The sequence below is a fragment of the Lactuca sativa genome, chromosome 4 (genome assembly GCF_002870075.4).
Source record: "Lactuca sativa cultivar Salinas chromosome 4, Lsat_Salinas_v11, whole genome shotgun sequence".
NCBI classification, from domain to species: domain Eukaryota; kingdom Viridiplantae; phylum Streptophyta; class Magnoliopsida; order Asterales; family Asteraceae; genus Lactuca; species Lactuca sativa.
The window spans coordinates 106,168,215-106,187,427 of record NC_056626.2 but is presented as its reverse complement, the minus strand read 5'-3'; the positions used below and the strand labels follow the sequence as shown (position 1 = coordinate 106,187,427).

The 19,213-nt window shown below is 34.5% G+C and overlaps 1 protein-coding gene across 2 annotated transcripts; it reads right to left on the bottom strand.

The window, feature by feature from the left end:
- Positions 1-4,681: 4,681 nt before the first annotated feature.
- On the bottom strand, positions 4,682-8,289 carry LOC111886165 (probable galacturonosyltransferase 4). 2 transcript variants are annotated; one of them, XM_023882396.3, is made up of 9 exons: positions 7,927-8,289; positions 7,800-7,834; positions 7,670-7,711; positions 7,471-7,585; positions 7,159-7,298; positions 6,518-6,759; positions 6,046-6,403; positions 5,369-5,944; positions 4,682-5,262 (listed from the first exon to the last, which is right to left on the bottom strand). In XM_023882396.3, exons 1-9 carry the CDS (start codon positions 8,039-8,041, stop codon positions 4,987-4,989), a joined length of 1,899 nt encoding a protein of 632 aa, XP_023738164.1. In that variant the 5' UTR covers positions 8,042-8,289; the 3' UTR covers positions 4,682-4,986. The 2 variants fall into 2 exon arrangements, with proteins under 2 accessions (XP_023738164.1, XP_023738163.1); XM_023882395.3 differs by having other exon boundaries at positions 7,159-7,337; positions 7,927-8,285.
- Positions 8,290-19,213: the final 10,924 nt, after the last annotated feature.

The window sequence follows — 19,213 nt, the reverse complement described above, 5'->3', positions numbered from 1 at the left end:
ACACTTCAGCTGTAAGACTTTATTATTCTAGAAATGGGATTTTGATTTAGATTTAGTATTTTGATATTGGAACATTGTAACAACAACTATTATATAATGTTTTGATATACTGGATATGATCATAACATCAATACTTGTTGTGTTCTATATCAACATGTTTAATCCATGAATAATCTTATTATTCTAAAGGTTCATAGTTGGTTATAATTGTGGGATCAATTACGAAATAAGACTAATATGAATTGGATTGGTTGAATTTCACTGGATGAAGGTAGGCAATGAGTTGTAACCAAGTTTCATAGGTACTAGTCAGAGAACTAGTATTGAACTGACATGCATCAAGATCATCTCATGGATCGCTAACGTGAATGATACTTGATTAAAATGTATTATCTTTGTATCCTTAACACCTAAGATACATAGTGAGACTTAAGTATAGGGAGTATTGTGCTTAGGTATGGTCAAACGTTAGTCCTTAACCGGGCAGTTATAAAAGCCATTTTCAGGTATGGTATGAACTATACAAGAGGCTTATGTAGTCAAGATGGGATTTGTTCCTCTTATGTGTTGAGAATTAGACATCTAAGGTGTCTTACCAAAAGTTGAACTCCAAATGAGATTGATTGCGATATGTATCTCATGTTTAACATGATGTCTGTAGGAAAGGGATAATTGATAAACTTACCTTATACACCAATTGTAGCTTGAAGCTTTTTAGGAATTGGGCGTTGATAGAATGGAACAAAGTCGTATGTTGATGGGGGCAGTGAAATGTCACTAGACATTCACCACTGTCTATATTAGTCTAATATGAATCTTGCTCAAGTGGAAGATTGAAAGATCTAGTATACTCAAGAATCATATTAAAGTGATATTGCTACTTAACATATGATACTAAAGGGTCACACTAACAACAACATGATATAATTGATTATTTATTAGAAATTGATTTTAATAAATATTCAATAAACTCTTATAATTAAATTGGAAATTATTTATTTCTAAATAATAATTTTTATTAGCAAGTAACATTATATATATATATATATATATATATATATATATATATATATATATATATATAAATCATATGGTATGAATTAATTAGTCATACACAACATTTTGGACTAGATAAATTCTTTTCTCTTTTACCAAAAAGTTAAAGTTTATATTTTATAAACTTGGTTTATAAAATATAAAAGGATTTTGTCTTCTTTTGCCTTTATAATAATTAAAATTTGGCTAGGCAAAAGAGAGTATGGGCTCTTCATTTGTTTAATGAAAAGAACACTACTCTAAAAAGACAAGCATGGACAATATGATTAAAATAAGGAGTGATGATCTTTTGATTAATTTATTCAAAAGAAAGGCATGGCTTGAAGCATAGGGAACACAGAAGCTTTAGGGCAATGGGTTCTTAAGGTGTTAAGAACTTATGGACCAAATACTTTCTATATAAAGTGAGGCTTTCATTTTCTTGTCTCAACCCATGCAAAAAATTCAAAATTTGTTCTCTTCGTCTCACTCTCTCTAGTTTTGTTAAGAACACATGAAGATTACTTACTTCTTGATGCTCTCTTTATGTTCTTATTTTGATAAGAACATAAAGCTTAAGAGTCTTAAGATTTTTATACAAAAAAACTAGCATTCTACATCAAGTTGAGTCATTGTTGGTGTCTCTTAAGTTCATCATTCTTCATCAACTTCCAAGCCTCCCAAGAGGATCCAAAGAACTACAAAGGTTGTAATTTTCTCTATCTTTTTCTTTGGTGCTTGTTTTTCTTTCCAAACTTTGCAAGAACCTTGGTGGGTTATAAACATGTTTTATGTTATTAAAATTATCAAGTCTTCCGTTGCTAAATCTTATGTTTTTGAAACTAATTTTTGATTAAAAATCCAACAGAGTGGGTGGTCTAACAACATGAATAGTCGGTATTATAGTGTAACGTCCCAAATTTTCCGAGTATTAATTTCATTTTAAATAAGTCAAACCATTCATTCATTATCTCAAAAGACGATCATAATAAAAGTATTCTCAAAACATCATGGTAAAATCATAAATAGTCAATGCGGAATAAATCTCCAAGGGATGCAGTGCGATCAAGTCGAACCCTTCTTTTTGAAACCAGTAGTATCTAAAAACATTTTAAACATAAACCGTAGGCACAAAGCTTAGTGAGTTCCCTAAACTACCACATACATCGTACATATATAAATATAACATCATGTGGTTGTGTAAGGTCCATAATAACCCCGAGTCAATAATGACTCCATGTAACAACATGTAGTTGTGTCGGGTCCGTATCACCACCGAGTCCATAAGGACTCCAAGCCTAGATTGGCTCTATGCATATAACATACAATCATACCAGTAAAAGTCACATAGACAATCAAGCACATACAGACATATCAGCAAGTGTCACAAGGAAAACTATCATCCTACAACCATAATCCAGTGGATCGACATTGGTGCCTTTGACCCACGAGTACAGTGAAGAGACTCACCTGAATCACAAAGTCGACTAACACTCAACTTAATGTCGCGCCAACCACAGCTAACAGTTCTTATTGCCAAAAGATGGTGTTAAATACCTCTTAGCAATCCACACAAGGTATACCTTAAGTCTTCCTTCTAAAAAATAGAAATTTGTCCAAAAGTCAATCCATACCAAAAGTCAATGGTCATCGTTGACTTTAGTCAACCGCCACGTTGTGGCCTTCCTTGGCCATGTTGTGTCCCTTATATGACCAAACAGAGGGGAAATTCTCAGTCACCACGACATGGAGACCTATGGCCACGCCGTGGGAGCAGGGTTCCCAGCAACTTAATAGATTAAGCCGCTTTCTTCGATTCTAAGAGCTCCAAAGCTCGGATTTGGACCGTTCTATGGTCTAAATGGATAAAGTTTACCACCATGTCCTAACCATTAAGCGCTTAATCTGGAAAGACCTTAACCCAACCACTCTATAAGGGTTTTCAAATATCAAATCTATCATAAACATGAAAGCTTTATAGACATACATGCCAATACAAGTCTAGAATCCATTTTAGGTCATAATAAGCTAAAAATGCCCAAAAACTCAAGCAATGATAAAAACTCCAACCAAAGTCTAGATCTACAACATATTATGCTTTTGGGACTCTGGAGAGTCATAAAGTTGCCAACTTTATGAGTTCCTTTCTTTCAAATTTGCTCAAACATGAAGAACATGAGACAATATTCTAGATCTAGCCACCTTAATCCAAAAACATTGAGCTTTTGACACTTACAAAGGTCCAAAAGCTATGTAAGATGATGATGGTGTTGCTTTCTTGCAAGATCCAACAATAGTTCACCTTCTTCCCTTCTTCTCCAAGCTATCAAATGCTCCCAAAATGCCTCAAATCTCCAAGGGGATGGGGCTAGGGTTTCTCCGAGGTATAAGGGTGTTAGAGGCTAGAAAATGAACCCTAGAAATAGCTTAGAGAGACTTAAATATGAAGGAAGCTCTAAAAGATCATGAGCTTAGGGCAGAACAGCTGCCACGTTGTGGCCTTCCTTGGCCACATTGTGGTTGTCCAATAAAACACGCAATCATTTAATTATTGTCACGTCGTGGGCATCCTTGCCCCATGTTGAAACACAGAGTTTCCTCCAAAACTTCATCTTTGGTCATTGATAGAAATAAGCTTAACCAATCTGGAACACATGTGTTACATATAGTAAGGAAAATGTGGTCTGATGACAAGAGGAGTCGTTCAACACATAAGGGTGATGTGCGCAGATGCACAGATGATTGAAAGAACAATGTGGACAAGTAGGATCCATAGAAGTAAGTGATAACCATTTTTGCAACAATGAATTTTTTTCAAACGCCTTCTTATTACACTCTCAGGAAGGTTTGAAATATGGAAAACGACAATGATTTATAGGCCTCGAGGACGACACAGTGCTCAAGGTAGAAATTTGTTAGGTCTAGTTGAAGTAGTTGAATTACTAGGTGTTAGTATATGGAAAGTAGGTCCACTTATATCACATTAGTAGATTTCCTGGCAACTACAAACTTACTCACTGTTTTTAGTCGATTATAACCAGTCATTTAGAATCACATGTGTCTTAAGCACAGGTTATATCAATCCTCACGAATAATAACCGCAAGTTGCAAGTATATAACGAAGTCCTTAACTTTAAGGTCGTCCGGTATGCCCGGAACGAAGGCCTCCGTGGTCTAGCTGGCCACAAACCACGTTCATATACACCATCCCACTACCTCGTGGTGGCTCGTTGTCGTGGCGGTTTGTGTTGGGGATGACGGAGGCGGACGACCAATCAAGTCTCTTCTCCTCTCTTCTTCTCTCTTCGTGTCTTCTTCTTTCTTGCAGACCACGAGGAAGTGACCATCCCATTAGGTTGAGGAATAGTTGTGGTGACGTGGAGATGCAAGACGGTGGTGGTCGTGAAGACCGTAACGGATGGTCTAAGTGTTGTATGGGGAAGGTGTAATATTAATTCCTCGTGAATACCAAATACAGTGTGAGTTGAAAGCAAGTGTCCTTTAAAGTCATATCGAAGACAATTGCATGAAAAATATTGCAATATTAATACCTCGCGAAAAATATAAATGCCAAACCAAAGAGTTGTCGATATATTTTTGTCACAGAAAATATTAAAGTAAATTACTAAACCTTGTATGCAGCCAATAAGAAAATAAAGATATATATAAATGGTATACGGAAATACAACATACCCATCATCCTTTCTTAGGATCCACCAAAACAATTCAAACCTAAAATGTTTATACTAATACACACACGGAGCACAAACCTTCTAAAACCATCAATCTCTTGCTCATTTACAAAATACAACACAATAATGTATGGAGAACTAGGGATACCTTCAGTTTCTTCTACCCAGGGTTAGAACAAGGAAACATTTTCAACAATACACTTAACCACAACAAAAGAATATCTACTACTACTATTACTACTACATACATATACTTTGCTTATGGGCTCATATTGCAGTCCCTCATGTAAGCCTGATCATAGTCCACAAACCGATTCCAATACCCTCGAAACTTTGGAATCCCTATTTCCAGCCACGGCTTCAGATTCCCATTGTAATGAATCACAGCTGCTTTTTCAATCTCCCTTTGACTCACACTCGGGTTATACCCAAGCCCAAGTACATGCCATGTCCTCTCCAACGGGTATACCCGTTTCCAAAACGTTATCAAGCCAGGTGGCAGCGTCCCCAGCTTCCAAAGTTGTCTCTCATTGTTCTGCACCCAACCAAATCCAAATGTTACTACAACTTCAATCACATGATAAATATATATATTTTTTCTTAGTTCTTGCTTATTGCAATTGATGAATCAAAGCACTTACCAACTTTTGCCACGAATGATAAACCTGAGTGATGTTTTGCTTCCTCCATTCCTCCAAATCAAATACATTCATTCCATACGCCCATCCACACGCACGTGGATCGAAGTTTTTAGCAATCAGAGGATTTGAGAAGTTGAGGTATCGATCAAAGCGATGGAAGTTCTCCCCACACGTCTCAACAGCACCAATCACCTTCCCTTTCAAATCAATGGACCAAAGACCACTCAAATCCTTTTGGACAACAATATCATCATCCAAGAACACCACTTTACTAAGCTTTGGGAATATCTCTGCAAGGTAAAATCGGAGATGATTCATGATTGACAGATACTTTGGGTTCCTGAACTTGAGATTTGAATCGGACTCCGATTTGCGTGTCTTGAAATAATAATCAATCATGTTCTGTGAACCCAACTGCTTTAAGACAGGGCTATAACTTGCATTCAGCCATGTGAATTCCTCGATGTTTTCAACTTGTATTGTGGCCTCACCAGCTGGATTTGCAAGAAACCACATTCTCATTGCTGCGTAATTCAGCCTATCCGTCACAATGTGGAACACATGTTTTGATGGATCCTGCTCCAAACAACATGCTTTCATGTTAATAATTGAGTCGATTTCAAGGAATAACTACATTATAATTTATAGGTAAAAAAATAATAATAATAATAAAGTACCTTTGCATTGGAAACGGTTGAGTTAACAACTACAGCAGTAGCCAACACATTATCCGAAAACAATGCATAGTGGAAGAGGTTAGGGTCATGTAGGTTTTGTTGATTTGGGAATTGTTGAGCAGAAGAATTAAGAGAATAGTATTCTGTGGAAAGGCGTAAGGGAAGACAATGGAGACCTTTTGGAACAGTTTTGGCAGTTAAATGAGTCAGAAACAAGGCCTGTTTCTTGTGGACCCGCAGTTGTTCTTCTGTAGAGTGAATAATGGCACGCAGTTTCTTCACAACAGCAGTGCAGTCATCCTGTATTTGCTTCCCTTTTGCCAGTGTCTGCTCCATTGCTTTCAGCTTCTCATTCGCACTACATTCATTTCATACCCCAACATATATCGCATTTATAAAAATTAAATAAGGTTAATTTTGAGAAATAGCAACGTATTTTTGCATTTAGCCTTAGAATTTAAATAAGGCTTACTTCTTTGGTAGATCTGCATCCTTGGTTGCATCACCAAGTGCTCTTTGGAGTTCCTTCATACGTAACCGAAGTTCCTTAATAAATTGAGTATTTGTCCTTGTTGCTGAAAGGGAAAGATAAAGTCTTCCCCTAATCAACTGATCCTTCAGATACTTAACACGGGTATCTGTTAAAACATGTTCATCTGCTTTCTTGCTTTTGGTTTTTGCAGGTTTGATGGAATTTCCCTCTTTTTTGGTTTCCTAAAAGATCAAAAATCAACATGAATTAAGTCCAGATTCGAAGCTGAAATTGCACTTGTCTATATGAATTTGTCTTGGAATTATATGTGAATAGAATGTATAGTTTTAACTATACTTTAGACCTTATTTAATTATAATGAGATAGTTTTGAATATAGAGGATGGTTACAGGAGATATACATGGTATAAAAGCTGTATAAGGATAATAGAGGATGATGGGTATTCTTGATCATTTTATCAATACTTGCAAGCTACTAAACATATTATAGTTAATTAATTATACAACTAATACCAATCTGAAAACACATCTAGACATGAGCAATTGAGCACCTATTTAGATCACAAGATTCATGAAAGTGACAGCACAGCAACAATCCCAGATAAATTTTAAACAACTTACAGCTTCAGTGGATAACAATTTATGCTCAGACGCCTTCAACTTCTGGTTTTCAGTCGATTCATGTCTGTTGTCACTGTGATCAGCTTCGTGAAATCCTTGTGTCACTTGCCTGATGACAATTGCGTCATGTTCCTTCGATTCTGAAGTATGAGTGTTGAAAGTGGCATTTAAATCGTATGCTGGGGTGGATAAAAATATTAAAAGAATTGGAATTTCGTTGCGTGTTTTGTAAATTTGTTCGTGTAAAGATAGATGATTGTAGTTTAAATTAGGGTTAGGGTTAGTGGTGAATGAAAAAGCAAGGAGAGAAACCTTCATTAAGCTGTCTAGTTTTCCTGGACCTTTCACCATCAAGAAGTTGAATAGATCTAGTCGATTTTCCCAAATAAACATCACTCGCTGTCTCTTCTTTTGCTGCAGATAACTCCTGAAAACATGAATTGAAGGATTGGAGAAATGAATACGCTTCCAAGTATCCGAATTTAGAAAGCGAATTGGTGATGTTACCTACCTGAGGAAGTAAATTTCGGGACCTGACATCACGATTCAGCGACTGAGGCAAAAATAAGTAAATTAAAAAGAAACTACAAACAATTGATTTCAGATCGATGAGATAGCAAAATGGGGAGCGAAGGACTTACAAGTGTTGAAGGCTCCGAAACGTATTCATCTATAGCTACAAGAAGAAGACAAAAACGGATTAGACAACGCAGATTTGATGGTTTTATAGAAGAAGAAGAGAGTCTGAGAGGAAGAGAGGGGAATTACAAAAGGAAGAAAATGTAGCGAGTCTATCGGTGTAAAGAACAATGGGGGCAAGAACCGTTACAAAAAGCAACACTAGTACTGGTTTTCTCATCCATGTCTTCATACTCATCTTCATCTTCCCTCTTCCAGGAAAAGAAAACAATAGAACCAAACTTCTATGCTGAACCCAATGAAACCCGAATAACCATTCTTCTATGTACGTATGAATTGGCTTGCAAGCTCAGAAATTTTACGACCAGAGGCAGATTTACAGAAGAAGAAACGAGCAAAAGGAGGAAGACGACCACGAGATACAGAATTTGTCGGCAATGGTGGATGTACCTCCCTCGGATTAAATTTTCTCTTTCCCAATGCAAACGTTTATACCCAAAATATATACAAATGTTTATTTTTGTTTAAAAAATTTCATTCTTTACTTTTTCACATGTCCATTTTGCTCAATTGTTTAATAAGTTCTTGTTCTTATTTTACTTTCGTCCCTTTTCTCTTTCTTACGAACTTTCGAAGTGAAAATAATCTTTCAAGTTTATTTTATTGTTGGTTGTTTCCAAATCACAATGCCCCAATAACAATACTTGGGTATCGTATGAATGAGATATGAGACAGGTAAGATATAAACAATTGATCTTCTATAAAAATAAAATATAAAAAATAAGTAGGGTTATTGATGCTATAGATAATTGATGACCCTTGGCACGTTACACTATATAATGGATGACACCCTTGAATTTGTGGTTAATAATGGTAAGCTATAAAATACTTGAACTGTAACGTATAATCATGAATACTTTTGATTTACGGAAAGTATTTGAACCATCATGACTCGTTTGTAAACCTCCTTCATATTGTATTTGAGAATGTCTCATGATGGTTTAGGATTATGAACAATAATTTTTTTTTAACGGAAAGAGTGGAAGGGAAGTTTCTTTCATTTTTGGTGGGCCATACATCTTTTTCCCTTATTCTCTTTTTCCTTACCTAAAAGCCAAAGAATGGGTGGGAAGCTCTTCCCTCACTTTTTTATATTAAATAAAATAAATTTTTTTATTTATAATTTTTAAATTAATATCAAACATAAAATGTAATTAAAAATAAAAAGCATCTCATTAAGTAAAATAAAAATTACATTAACCCTAATATTTAAATAAGTAAAAAAACGCAAAAAAAAAAAAAAAAAAAATTCAAACAACCTACAACATAGTAAAAATTATTAATTAATATCCTAATTTTATCTAAACCTAAATACGTCACTTGGAATCATCGTCTTCGTCATCGCCTTGATCATCTGCATCATTTTTCCCAGCGTCACTTTCGTCGTCGGAATCTTCACTCTCGACGAACATATCAGAATCCTCGTCTGATTCGTCAAACAAATCATCGTGAGATAACTCGTGCGGGGGCTGAATATGAGCCCTATAAATGTGCTCCACCAAATCAGCACGAAGGGCCTGATGAATGTCGCGATTGTATACTTCTCTTCTATTCACCCTATACTCTTGTGTACCAACGGCTACTCCTTCGACATTTGGCAAAACTTCATTTTCGTTGTATCTGCATATCGCTCTTCCTTCGTCTTCAAGAATCATATTATGCAATAGGATACATGCATACATTATGTGTTGTAACCTTTTCACCTCATATGACCTCGCCCCGACCATTAGTACTTGCCAACGTCTCTTAAGTACACCAAATGCTCGCTCCACATCCTTCCTAGATGACTTTTGCGCCTCTTTAAACTTTTTCCTTTTCGGGTCGTTAGGACATGTAAACGATTTCACAAAAACAGACAATGGAGGATATATATACCGTGAGTAAGATAATATCTACGCTTATATGCTACCCCATTTGCTTGAAAAGGTACATTGTGTGACTTTCCAAGGTAGATATCGTTGAATACAGGCGACTGGTCTAGCACGTTGATGTCATTGTTTGCACCAGCTGGACCAAATAATGCATGTCATATCTAAAGATCATGTGATGTGATAGCCTCTAGAATGATCGTCGGCTCTTTGTGGTCGCCTCTCATGTACTGACCACGCCATGCGTTGGGGCATAATGACCAACTCCAATGCGTGCAATTGATACTACCTAGCATTCCAGGGAATCCATGTTTGCCTTCATGCACCGTATACAATTGGTGGATATCGTTGATAATTGGTTTGCGCAAATATCATTGCCCATAAACCAAACAGATCGCTTTGCAAAACTTGTACACAGACACCCTCACGGTACGCTCTGACATCCTAAAATACTCGTCCCATTTGTCTGCGCTCATGTCGTATGCTAGCTGACGAATTAAAGCCGTGCATTTTTGAATGGGAGAGAAACCTTTTTTCCCCTTGCATCCATTTTCCATTGGAAATATGGAAAGCTGCCTTCCAAATCGCCAACAATACGTAAAAATAGTTCCTTCCTCATCCGGAACCAACGTTGAAACTTTACAGCGTAGACGGCGTCATCTGCAAAATAATCTTCTATAAGGCGATCGTGTCTGGCTTCGTGATTTCTACGTAACGGCGACTTTCGTAGGTTAGGTCGTGCACGTGATGTTTCACCTAGTCGGTTTTGATAATATGCAACCGTTTTCGCTATGACGGAACCAATAAACTTAGCCTCCTCTACTGTCATCGAATCGGATGATGAAGATGATGACATTTTGAGTAATATTTTTTAGAGAGAAATATAGATTATGGTTTAAAAAAATGATAAAATGTTTGAGTATTTATAGATTAAGAAAAGGAAAGAAAAAAAGAAAAAATAAATAAATATATACATATGTAACGGCTATATAGCCGTTTGAGTAAAAAAGAAAAAAAAAACTCGTCGGCCAATGGTTAGAAGAGAGAGAAAGAGCGGGACTCTCTCCCCCCAGTGTCTTCCCGCGGTTCCTTTCCCGCACCCACGGTGCGGTGTGCATAAGTGCGGGATCGGTTCCCACTCCTTCCCCGCAATCCCACTCCATCCGGCCTAAGAATAAGAAGCTAGTACAAAAAACAACTATACAAAAAGTCATTTAATATTGGGTTTTGTAACAACAAAGTCCAAATAATGATATATCTATATATATTAAACCAGAAACCTAATTACATCACCTAAAACAATCTGGTCCCTTCAATGTTTTTCATTGATTATTTTAAACCATTTGATCAATTTCGTTGATGTCATCATAACAAAAAGGAACTACAAATACGTCTTTGTTACCGTCACTATCGTCATCTAATATATCGTTCTAACTTTCATCTCTCCCTTATATTATCGTCGTCTCATAAATTTGATCGAGAAATCGCTGGTGGTTCTGCAGGTATCATCGTCTTTCCAAATTAAATAACTCATCGATGTTCATGTTTTGTTACTACTTCCTAGATTTGATATTTACGGTAATCAAATGTTATCAATTTCTCTTAAAAATCGAGTAAACAACGTCAATTTCTCATTGATGTTCGTGTTCTGTTACTATTTCTTTTGGTTTCTTGGTTTCAGCCGTCTAAAATACAATTGATTGTGATTGTTTCTTTATGCAATTGATATATAAGTTTGAAACGAACTCCTTTTAATCCATGTAGTTACCATTTCTGAAAATCGGAATTGTATTATGTGTTAAATTGATCTTCCCTGAACCAATTCAATCTTATTTCTCATATGTCTTCTTATTTGATTTTGTATAATGATTGCTTCTGTCTATTCTTCCTTTGATTTATGGGTTTCAGCCGGCTGAAATACAATCGATTATCATTGTTTCTTTATGCAATTGATCTATAAGTTTGAAACGAACTACTTTTAATTCATGTAGTAGCCAATTCTGAAAATTTGAATTGTATTAAGTGTTAAATTGATCTTCCCCGAACCAATTCAGTCCTATTTTGTAGGTGAATCACAAAGATGTTAATGTTCTTTCACTTGGTACTTGTCGTTTCTGCAGGTATCATCCTCTTTCATAACTTATCAATTCTACAGTTGTAATATTCATGTTTCTGTTGTTACTTCAATTATATTATGTCTTCTTTCTTGATTTTGTTTAATGGTTGCTTCTGTCTATTCTTCCTTAGATTTTTGGGTTTCAGCCGGCTGAAATACAATCGATTGTGATTGTTTATTTGTGCAATTGATGTATAAGTCTGAAACGAACTCCTTTTAATTCATGTAGTAGCCAATTCTGAAAATTTGAATTGTATTAAGTGTTAAATTGATCTTTCTTGAACTGTCACAACTAGGAATTTTGATGCCTTGTAAACATTGAACAATGATAACAAATGTGAACCAACAATGTGAAAACATGTAAAATGCTTATCCAATAACAACAGAATTTCAATCAAACACTTCATACAAGCACTGCAAATAGTCAACAAATAATTGGAAACCCTAGAAATCCTTGTTTAAGTCCATTTTGGACTAGGATTTCCTTATTGGGCCCAATGGACCAATAAGCTTCCAATTGGACTATCTTGGGCTTAGAACTCTTGAATGGGCTCTAATTGGACCCACTTCCATATATTTTAAATATTTTGGGCCATATTGGGCCTAGAATGAAATAAAATATCTAAATGGACCTTATTGGGCCATAACTAACCTAATTTAGCCCTAATAGGTCATAAAAATCATATTTATATTTATTTGGGCCAAAAATCACCTAACTTAACCATGAAATGGGCTTAATCATTCAAAGCCCAAATCTCCTCTCTTTCCCTCTCCATTTTTGGCCCAAACCCACAAGAGAAAGAGGAGTTGACTTTCTCATTGCCACCTCATTTTTACTTAATGGTTTTCCATGCAATTCCCATACATCCAAGTAAACATCTCATCAATCTTCTCTCTTCCTCTCTCTCTCTTTTCTTCGGCCGAGAGCAAGAGAAACACACACACTTCACAACCAAATTTCTCTCTAAACCACTCAAGAATCATCCACTCTCCTTCATCCAAAAATCTCGAAATTTCTTGTGTTTCAAGAGGCTTTCACCAAGTAATTCATCATCTAAGGTAAGTTGATGGAAAATATATGATCTAACTCACTTCTTTTCATCAAAAATCATCTCTTAATCCATTCAAGTTCATGATCTTGCATCTTAGAACCCACTAAGTTTAAGATCCATCCAAGGAACTTGCTAGGGCCGAAAATAGCACCAAACTTCTCCAAATCTTCTTCAAAACCGAAACCACAACTCAAGGTGAGCTTCATACCCCTTTCTTTTCGGTTTTTATAAGTTTTACGGGGGAGAATACAAGAAAATGTGTAGATCTATGTGTATATGTATGCTATGTGTGATTTGATGCATGTATGTGTGTGGTTTCATGTGATTTGTGATGAATATGTTACCAAAAAGGTGTAAATCCGAGATCTAAGACATGAGAAAGGAAATAAACATAACTTAAGCTATTTTACACTAAACAAGTCAAGAAAAATAAGTTTATAAGGTTATGATGAACATACTTTAACATAAAACCCATTTTTGGGCCTAAAATGTCAAAAATACAAACTTAGGGTAAAAATCAACAAGTCACGGTTTCTTGAAGGTTAAAAGGGGTCAAAAAAAGTTTCTATAAATATTTTTCTGAATATTAGAAATTTCAAGGGACTTAAAATGTAAATTTTTTAACCTAATGGGCTAATTATGGGCTTCTCGGCCCAATAAGCCTCAAAATGTGAAATTTATAAGTTTGAGGGGCTGGAAATGTAACTTTCTATAAAATAGGGGGTAATTAGCATAACAAAATGTTTATAAGGGTCAAAAATGCTTTTCATTATCAAAAAGGACCAAAAATGCAAACTTTTTAGATTTTGGGTCAAAACTGTAAAAGTTGTGAAAATGGGTCCTTAACCGAGAATCACTATTCTAGAAGGGCTGAAGCTGTCAACTAAGTAAACTTTGGGTTAAAATTGTGTTTTCATCAAATAAATGATACCAAAGTGTCAAGAAAAGTGTTTTAAGGACTAAAAATGAAATCCTTTTATATAAAAGGACCAAAAGTGTTATTTTTATAAAAGGATGGTAATGAAAAGGACCAAACTCCATTTTTAAATAAATTAAGTCATTAATACAAAATACAAGATCCACGTCTACCGACGAAACGGAAAAACAAATACACTATCAACAACAAATATCATTACAAAACGAATTGATTCGGTCTTGAATCAATAACAAAACAAAATCGATAAACCAAAGCATTTCAATAAACACGCGATAGCTATGATGAACAACTTACAAACTTTGGGCTTAGAAGTTTCAAATCATGCTTGTTGGGCCTTGCTAGCCCATTAACATGATCTTTGGGCCTAAAGGGAATATGCTTAAGTGATATTGGGCCTTCTATGACCCAATTCCACGTAGAAGGACTTTCAATAGCTCTAATGTGCTATTGGGCCCTAGTGGCCCATTAGTATTGCTAGTGAGGTCGATAAGTCAAATGTGAGTGGGGCCAAGTGTCTTTCGCATTCCCGATAGCCTTGAATAACTCATGGAAATAAGGGGACTTCGTACTTTCCTATCTCCTCGGTTGTTGGGCTTATGAGAAATCAAAGTAAACAGATTCATAACGACAAGAGTAATCATGGTGGGTGGATTAAGTGAGTAGTAACGGCCGACACCTTTAAGGATCGTTCGTAAACTGTATTTATAAACTAGTCATTTCTTTAATGCGTGATTATAACAACTCACAACCCTAATTAATCCAATGCCACTCGGGTAATCAAAATCATTCGACGTATTGGTATAACAATAGACAAGTCACTGTATATTATGTGTTGGGAAAACATCGGGTTTTCCTGGGAAGTTCAACATTTTCACTTGCGTGATTTATACAAAAGTTCAACAATTATACAGGTTTTGAAAATCAACAAGCATATATTCACGGATCTTCACACTTTTTATGAACAATGATCTTTTCAAAAAATATCATATTTTTTGGGTTTTACAAACTACACCAAATCATTTTACTACAACATTACTTATGAACTCACCAACATTTCATATGTTGACGTTTTTCCAAAATAACTTGTATTCTCAGGTAACAGGTAAGCCGAAGAATAAGTACCAAGTAATGTCATGGTGTTTTGCTTAGATTATCTATCGGACAGTTTATGTTATGAAATTGTAATGTCTAAAACAATGTACTGGATGTAAACAATATCAGTTGTAATATTTTAATGCATGGTGATGAATTATGTTATGATTCATGTATATTCATTGTGATGGTATTCAATTTAAGTCACAAAAGCCCTCGGACGTTTCCGCCGTCTGGTTCGGGGGTGTGACATGAACCAATTCAGTCCTATTTTGTAGGTGAATCACAAAGATGTTAATGTTCTTTCACTTGGTACTTGTCTTTTCTATATGTATCATCCTCTTTCATAACTTATCAATTTTATAGTTGTAATATTCATGTTTATGTTGTTACTTCAACTGTATTATGTCTTCTTTCTTGATTTTGTATAATGACTGGTTCTATTTATTCTTCCTTTGATTTATGGGTTTCAGTCATCTGAAATACAATCGATTGTGATTGTTTCTTACGCAATTGATCTATAAGTTTGAAACGAACTCCTTTTAATTCATCTAGTAGCCAATTCTGGAAATCTTAATTGTATTAAGTGTTAAATTGATCTTCCCTGAACCAATTCAGTCCTATTTTGTAGGTGAATCACAAAGATGTTAATGTTCTTTCACTTGGTACTTGTCGTTTATGCAGGTATCATCCTCTTTCATAACTTATCAATTCTATAGTTGTAATATTCATGTTTCTATTGTTACTTCAACTGTATTCATTTTCTTGCGAGATTGAGTTTACATCACCAAATTCATCATCACATATTAACCTGCCAACATCTATTACTACAGGTAATCAATCCTTTTTGTTTTGAATGATTACATAGTTTGTAAATCATCTTATCTACGTAACTGAAATTACTTGAAGGGTTATATAAGAAACTACTGATGTGTGTAAACCAACTAGTTTTAATCCTACTAACTTAGACACAAAATAAACACATTAAAGGCAGTGTACCTATCGATTAGTAATATAGTTCAAGCAAGTAGGGTATCAAACACAGGGAACGATAAACAATTAAAATAAATGCTAATATTTTCTAAATAAAACAAGTAATAGAAAATGGGTTTTCTCTAGTTTTGCAAGACTAGAAACTTAAACAATTAACTAAAATTTAAACTAAGAAACTAAGAACTAGATAAACAAAGATTCAACTAAATTCAATGACGAAGGGAACTTCTGTTTAGTTCAACTCAATTGATCCTATGGTTGATATTATGGTAATAGTGTAATGAATTAATTCTTTTATTGGCTACCGATTCAAGTGATTAGATTCACGTTCGTTGCACTAATCCTTAGAGAACAAACTAACTCAAACAGTGGTCAGTTGTCTAATTTAATTCAATTCACTAGGTTATTTATTCGGGTTAATTTAGACTTGTAATGGTTAACTAATTTGGTCCTTTAGTTAACCTCTTGTTGATGGTCATCACACAAGCTCACACATGAATTTACCTATTTTTCTTATTAATTCTAGTTTCATGTTCATTAATCCTAGACATATGATAAAGTGGTCACATAAACATATGAGGTTAACCACTAAGAGATGTTCATGCAACTTAATTATCTTCCTATTAACAGAAAAATAGTTATCATTCACACATAAGGTTCTTTAACAAACTAAAATCAACAAAATCACCAATATTAAATCAATCCTACCATAAAATCAAACCATAATCACAAAATCATCTATCCTAAACAGAAGTTATGAGTTTTTAGCTCATATCTACAGCAAATAACAAACTAAAAACATAATCTAATGATTGAAACATGTTTTATGCAAAAGATTAAGATAAAAGTAGTGTGTTATTGCCTTTGATATTCTTCCAATTTGATCTCTAGGTTGAAATCTCGAAAACCACGGCTTCTAAGAACCCTTCTGGCCTCCAAAAATCGTCCTAAACTTCCCCCATTCGTTAGGGTTCGAATGAGAAGCGTTTCTATATATATATATATATATATATATATATATATATATATATATATATATATATATATATATATATTATGAAAACAGGGGCTACTCGGCGAGTCCAGTGACCTACTCGCCGAGTTCATCACTTCAAATCCCGTGTACGGCAAAGCAAAGTCAATAATCGCGAAACTTCTAATCAGCTCGCCGAGTTGATGGCCTACTCACCGAGTCCGTTTGGAATAAGCGTTTTTTCAAAACACGAAAGTCGTCCGAAATTGTGTCTAGTTTTCAGAACATTTTGAATATCGTCAATCGGAGTTACGGTTCATGAGATATGGCCAAAACACTGATGAGGGGTCAAGCTGTCCAACAACATCCTTCTTTCTTCAAAATCCAAGATCTAAGCTTCCAATCGCTAGTTCCGCTTCCTTTTCCATCCGATCATGTCATTATTGCTGAAAAATGAAATTATAAACTAATCAAGAACCTTTTTTTCATTAAATGAGTTAAAATCAACATAAAGTATTAAGATAATGCATGAATTTTATAACTAAATATGCCCATATCAACTACTTTATCTTCAAATGTTGTATATATAGAGAAAATGATTATATTACTCCCACTTTATGGGAAAATCTATAAGCAACCATGTTTCCTTATCTTCCTACTACAACTTCATTATATAATCTCATAAAAAATATTGATTTTTTTAGAATCATGGATGGACACACTTACATCACTAATTTTTCATTCCTTCAAAGCCCTCATTTGTGGTATACATTAAGAACCGTGCGAGTGGAGTTCTGTTGGATAGAAATTAGATCGACTCAATTGATCATAACCCTTATCGATAGAAGTGTAAATTTACCATTATTTTTTGTTTAATTTATATATTTATATCAAATTTTAAGTAATTTATTCAACTATTAATTGTTTCTATTAGATAGATAAGACGGTGGCAGTTGTTACTCCACAATCTATTGGAAGGTGTGTTCTGTTTGACCCATTTCCAAATTGAACCAACATACTATTAGTTTCCGAGATATCAAGGATACACGGTTTAATCGGTGTTCTGATACTACTAATTTATGGTTTCCGGTATATCCATTGATTTCCAACATCAAATCTTTACAAGAGGATAGGACATCAAGAAAAATTATGATTGGTATATTTTATTACCAAATTTTTTTATAATCATATTCTATATTTTAAAAAATAAAAAAGTTAATACTTTGCCATCCAATGACATTAACTTTGTTCACTTTGTTGGAAAAAACTTGATTTTTAGATGTTGTTGGAAAAATCGTTGGGGAAAAACTAAACTAATAGTGTATGTTTGGTCATCCAAGGACATTAACTTCGTTCACTTTCTTTCTCCAAGACGGACCGTGAGTTTTTCGGTTATGCACATAAAACATATATTTACCAACAAATATTCATTTAACATATTTTGATCCTATATGTTAACACACAATGCGAATATAATAAAGGTTAAGCTACATATAACGCATCACACATGCCACCAAATTGTGATGCTCTATTATGCGTTGAAGAGAAAGTATATAATATATGTTTCTCAATTAAAGTTGGTTCATTTGGCTGCAAGTAAGTAGTATATATACTTTTTAATGTGTTCTCCTTAATGTGATATAAATATAATTAATTAACACCGTTTATAAATTATTATTTTATTTGCAGTAAATGTTTTTTGATTTCAACCGATTTAACCAACATAATGTTTGACCTGAAGACGTCAGAAGCAGCTAACATCAGAGATATGCCAAGACGAATTTTTAATTTCGTCTGAGATATTTTTTGGAAGTTTATTTAAACTCTGTGGTGGGATTTCATATCCAAAAACTATGAAAATTGAAGCATATTCTATTGAACTGATTCACTATTTCATGGTAATGCATGTCAATTTCGTTTGAGATATTATGTCTTTACTTATAGAGAAATTAAATAACCTCTTACCTTTTTTCCTACTTATCTTCCTACCCAATGAAATTGTGACATGTGTCATATTTGGATAAGAATAATATTTTAATACATTTGTCATCATTTCAAATGGGTATGAAGATATTTAGGAAGAAAAGTATGAGGATATTTAATTTCTCTTACTGATATAATGCATGTCAATTACAAGGGTAGTGTTGTCTTCTTATTTTTTTTCTTTTGTAAGCAACATTCTTTTTCATTAATTGTATGAAGGGTATACATGTATATGTTTATTTTTATGTTTTTTGGTTATAACTGGTACTTCCTATAACAACGAGGTTGCAAGAGCAACTTGGGAAGTATAACCACATAAAATAATTATCAATTTACCCTTAA

Excerpts from the sequence above, each read along its gene's own strand:
- LOC111886165 (XM_023882395.3), bottom strand. The coding sequence starts at position 8,041 with ATGAAGATGAGTATGAAGACATGGATGAGAAAACCAGTACTAGTGTTG. Across the intron at positions 7,835-7,926 it reads CGCTACATTTTCTTCCTTTT|CTATAGATGAATACGTTTCG; the intron begins GTAATTCCCCTC and ends TTCTTCTTGTAG. Across the intron at positions 5,945-6,045 it reads CAACCGTTTCCAATGCAAAG|GATCCATCAAAACATGTGTT; the intron begins GTACTTTATTAT and ends TGTTTGGAGCAG.